This window comes from Tupaia chinensis, unplaced genomic scaffold, assembly GCF_000334495.1.
Source record: "Tupaia chinensis unplaced genomic scaffold, TupChi_1.0 Scaffold000646_1, whole genome shotgun sequence".
Classification (NCBI taxonomy): Eukaryota; Metazoa; Chordata; class Mammalia; order Scandentia; family Tupaiidae; genus Tupaia; species Tupaia belangeri.
Window position 1 is genome coordinate 3092212 of NW_006160167.1, and position 5164 is coordinate 3097375.

Below are 5164 nucleotides of genomic sequence, written 5' to 3' on the forward strand. Positions count from 1 at the left end.
GAAAGAATCAGATGATTTTCAGAGAGGGTTAAAGCCTAGGAGATGTTCTTCCCACGACCACACTGCCCTTTGGGAGGACAGTGTAATGAAAACACTCACCCTCAAATGTTTAAACAAACTTATCCAAGGTGTGTGCTTGTAAAGCATCATTTGGACCATACAAAGGCTTCTGTGGGAATGATGACGTGACAGGTGGTTAGCTAGAAATGAGCAGGCAGCCCTAAGAAAATAGGACATCAGCCACATCAATCACTGCTTATCAGGAGTTACAACCAGACCCTCCACGAGATTGCCTTCTTCCCGCCCGGCTCCTGGTGCAGGGAAGGCGAGACAGATCCCTTTTTTTTTTTCTTTAATACCTGAGAAAAGCACATAGGGAAGTTTGTTAATTTCCCTCTTATTTCTCATACACACACAGGAATCCAACAAGACATTTTGGTGGACATTCTGATTCCCACTGGGGCAAGAAACTGATTGCTCAGTTCATCCAAATAAGGGACCAGCAGTTAGCGTAATGGCTATGTCACTGGACTCCCATGTGGCCAACCATGGTTCAAGTCCCGGACCCAGTAGCTTGAACTCATGCCGGGCGTGTGTGCGTGCGTGCCCAAGATCCCGAGAAGAGAATGGAAGAGAAGGGATTGCAGCGTGGTCATCCCCCCTGGGGGCTGATTTCTCGCTTTCTGTCTCTCTGTCTGTCTCTGTCTTTCTGGCGAGCACATGCACCCTATAGCAAAAACCTCTCAAATAAATAAATAAATAAATAAAAATAAGGATGCTCATAGCTTCTAAGTCCACACTGAGCATATAGAATTAGGTCACTGAATTCCTCACCTGTGAGAGAAATACCAAGCTCAGAAAAAGGCCTGCAAATTCGAAGAAGCCAGATACCAGGACAGACTTTCCCCTACTAAATATGCATTACCAACTCTTAGAATAAATATGACACCTAGCCCCATGTCCAGTGCAGTTGTCCTCTGGCAGCTGCCCACCTGCATGCCACTCAAGCATGGAGGTGTCCTTCTTTTCTATCAAAAATCCTCACTTTCCTAGTGAAGCTTACCTTTTCCTACTTTTCAAGTGTTTGTGGTTTTTCATTTTGCCTTTCAGCACGGGTCTCTCATCTTAGAGATCTGGGCCTAAAGAACCAAGAATTTGGGGGGACCAGCAGTTAGCGTAATGGCTATGTTGCTGGACTCCCATGTAGTCGACTGCGGTACAAATCCTGGACCCGACAGCTTAAACTCATGCCGGACGTGTGTGCATGCATGCCCAGGATTCTGAGAGAAGGGATTGCAATGTGGCCATCCCCCTGGGGGGTGATTTCTCGCTTTCTGTCTCTCTGTCTCTCTCTGTCTTTCTGGCGAGTGCACGTGCCCTATAGCAAAAAAACCTCTCCAAACAAAGAAAAAAAAAAAAAAAAGAACCAAGAATTTTATATAACACAGCTCTCAACATGCTTTCATCCTTCAACAATGTCATTTTGCCTCTCTTCGTTTTTTGTGGAAGCTGCCACTGAAGGTGTTTTTTGCCTTGTTTTAATTACCTTCTCAAGCTGGTATAGTCGAAGTGCCCTCTGATTCTGTCCTTATTCCCATTTTATTTTCTCAGTTTGTTGTATCTTCTTTCAAACATTCCTGGACTTAAAATACGTATGTATCATTCTGGACTTAACATATTTATGTATCTTTGAACATGTTTTTTTTTAACTTATAGGAACCATATCATGCTAAACATTTTGTCATATTTCTTTCTTTCTAAGCAACTTAGTTTTATTTGTTGCATAATAAGCCACCCTATATTTTTCAACTAGAAAACCACTAAATTTAAGTAAACATATTACAAAATGAATTAGAGCACAATTAAAATTTGCTCTTGGAGAGTAGACACCACAATTCTACTCACTTAAAAATTTCAATAGTCCAGAGTCTATTATTCACATCTATTATGCCATGAATTCACAGGGAATAGGTTCCAGTAGCTCAGGCTCCTTCCCATTGGTTCTCACAAAGTGTGCTTCTCTGGGTGGAGCAGGCTGGGCTTCAGTTAAACCCAGGTCCCTTTCTCTTTGGCTTCCTTCTTTATCTGGTCATTTTCCTTTGCACATTTTAGGAAGCTATCTCTGCTCTTAGAATGCTTCATATGCTCAGTACATACATTGTCTTGGCAAGAATCTTGCTCTTAACTTGTTTGTTCACAACAATGCCAGCAGCATGCTGGGTGACATTGTAGACTCTTCCAGGTTTGCCATGGTAACACTTGTGGGGCATTCCTTTTTGAACAGTACCTATTCCCTTAATGTCTACAACAGCACCTTTCCTATAGATTCCCATATACATTGCCAAAGGAACCACTCCATGTTTTCTAAAAGGCCTAGAGAACATGTATCGGGTGCCTCTCCTCTTGATAGAACATGTATCAGGTGCCACTCTTCTTTCCCTTTGTGTTCATCATTTTGGTGAATTACTGGAAGATGACGGTTCTGGCCAAAAGGTGTCATTGGCCTTTTAAATGTATCTTAATTTTTGTGCTTTAACCTGTATTTTGTGCATTCCTGTACATTATAGTATTTCTGTGGCATGGACTATGCCACAATTTATTAGTTTCCCTTCTGATTATATTTGAGTTGTTTCTAACTTGTTGCTTTTACACACTCTAGTAACATTTTTATCCAGGTCTCCTTGTGTGCATGTGCTCAGATCATCCCCTTAGAGCCTTCCATACCTGTTAGTGCAGTTGTTACAGTTAAAGGGTTGCGTGCCCTTTCAGTGTTATTAGGCATTCCCAGACTTAGTCTCCAGAGACTGCCAAGTCACACCCTGACTAGCAGTGTGGAGAGCCCTGTATGTCCACATCCTTACCAACGCTAGTCAAGCATCCTTGTTTTGACCAAGCTGAAGCGTGGAAAATGGTGTCACTGTTTTAACCTGCATTTTCTGGGTTACTAGTGAGAATTGACTTTCTTTTCAGATGCATGTTGGCCATATATCATATATAAAGTGGGTTTAAAGTTAAACTAAGAACTTTACAGAGATGCCATTCTCTGAAGCAGTGAATTTTAATATCGTATAAAAAAAATCCAACTTGTTACACAAATACATATGTCCTATGGGTTTGTGCATACATCCATATACATATATCAAGGTAATGTCCGATACAAAAAATAGCATTTCCTATGGCCAGTGTTCCACAGAAGTAAGACTGTGCAAACTTTATTTTTTAGTCCCAAGAGATTGCAACACTCTAAGGCAGGATGAGGCAGAAGCAAATCACGTCCACTGTATTTTACAGAATACCTTGCATAGCTTATTTATCTTCACTTGGTAATCTCATCTTTGAATTGAGAAGGATTTTTTCCTTAATAAATTTTATACAAGTTAGTGTCTACTTTCTGTCTTTGTTCTACAACAAACCAGCTTTCTTAATACTGGTTATGTTTACTGTACAATATTAGAGACTTAATAGCTCCAGCTCCAGGGCTCTGAATTGCTTTCGCTGAAGTCCTTGATACAATGACGTACAGATACAGAGAGCATTTCTAACCTTCATCTATATCTCAGGCGATTTTCCAAGGCTTCCATTCTCTGTGTCATTTCTTCTAGTAAATCAAGTTAAGGAAAAAGAATACAAATTGCCCAATTGTATTTACATTCAAATGCAATCAAATTTATCTACATAAAAGTTGGACTGTCCTGAAATATGTCTTTAATTTTGGTTTCCATTTCCATTTTCCAAGTGTTTGAAAACCCTGACTTGTGGGACCAGCAGTTGGCGTAATGGCTATGTCGCTGGACTCCCACGTAGTCGACCGCGGTTCGTGTCCTGGACCCGGTGGCTTAAAACTCACGCCAGGCGCGTGTGCATGCGTGCCCAAGATCCCAAGAGGAGAATGGAGGAGAAGGGATTATGGCATGGCCATCCCCCCTGGGGGTGATTTCTCGCTTTCTGTCTCTGTTCTTTCTCTGTCTTTCTGGCAACTGCACGTGCCCTATAGCAAAAACCTCTCCAAATAAATAAATAAACCCTTGAATTGTAAATTTACAGTAACTCATTTAACATGCTGTCAAGACAAATATATTTCAGGCTATGTACTTTTAAAAAAAAAAAATCAGAGCCAAATAGCTCAGTTTAAATTTGTTCTTTTTGTTTGTTTGTTTGTTTTTGCCATAGGGCACACATACCTGCCAGAAAAATAGAGAGGGAAAGTAAAAAATCACACCCCGGGGGAATAGCCATGCTGCAATCTCTTCTCCTCTATTCTCCTACTAGGATTTTGGGCATGTACACATGTACCCAGCATGATTTCAATCTGCCAGGTCCAGGTCCAGGACTTGAACCACAGTCAGTCATGTGGAAATCCAGTGCCTTAACTACCACACCCTAGTGGCTTGTAAATTAATTTGCCATAGGGCATTTCTGGGAGCCAGAATTAATAATGTTGAGAATGTGATGAAGAGAAGCAAATGAAAAGGAGTAGGGCTTGGAAGGTAGGACATGAAATAAGAAGAGGGGAGACGGGAGTGCTCACCCCTAAGGTGAGATGAGACCTGTGCTCTTTAGACTTCAGAGGTGGATCAGGGAAGGGAGAAGAAATGGGCATTAGCGTAAGTATTTGTCTTCCTTTTAACCTGAAAACCCTACACCTGTCCATTTGGTGGTAGAACAAGAGCCCAGCGTCATCTGTACTAACTACTATCAGGAAGATTATTTTCTTTCCTAAAAAAATTATTCATTTAATTTTATTTATTACTATCATTATTTAATTTGACCAGAGAGAAACAAAGAGAGAGAAGAAGATAATAATTATAAAAAATAATAATTATAGGGGCTGGCAGATGGTGTAGTAGTTAGAGGCACTGGACTCCCACATGGCCAACCACGGTTCAAGTCCCAGATCTAGTGGCTTGCTTTCTCACTTTCCCTTTTCCTCTCTCTCTCTCTCTGTCACTCTCTGGTCAAATTAAAATAAATAAATAAGTAAATAATGTTAAATAAAAAATAATTATTTTAAAAAATAATAATAATTATAAAATAATAATTAGAACAAATAAAATTAAACAAATAATCTTTTATTTATTTATTATTATTTTAGAAAGAGGGAAAGCAAGCCACCAAGTCTGGGACTTGAACCACAGTCGGCCATGTTGGAGTCCAATGAATCCAT

The 5164-nt window shown here is 40.3% G+C and overlaps 1 protein-coding gene across 2 annotated transcripts in view; it reads right to left on the reverse strand.

The window, feature by feature from the left end:
* Positions 1 to 3039: 3039 nt before the first annotated feature.
* Positions 3040 to 5164, reverse strand: part of MATN2 (matrilin 2) — a 168181-nt gene continuing 166056 nt past the window's right edge. For both annotated transcript variants that reach the window (XM_006159724.3, XM_006159723.3), the window contains exon 18: positions 3040 to 3601. In XM_006159724.3, the coding sequence (XP_006159786.1) occupies positions 3546 to 3601 (56 nt within the window). In that variant the 3' untranslated portion in view covers positions 3040 to 3545. The remainder of the gene's footprint in view (positions 3602 to 5164) is intronic.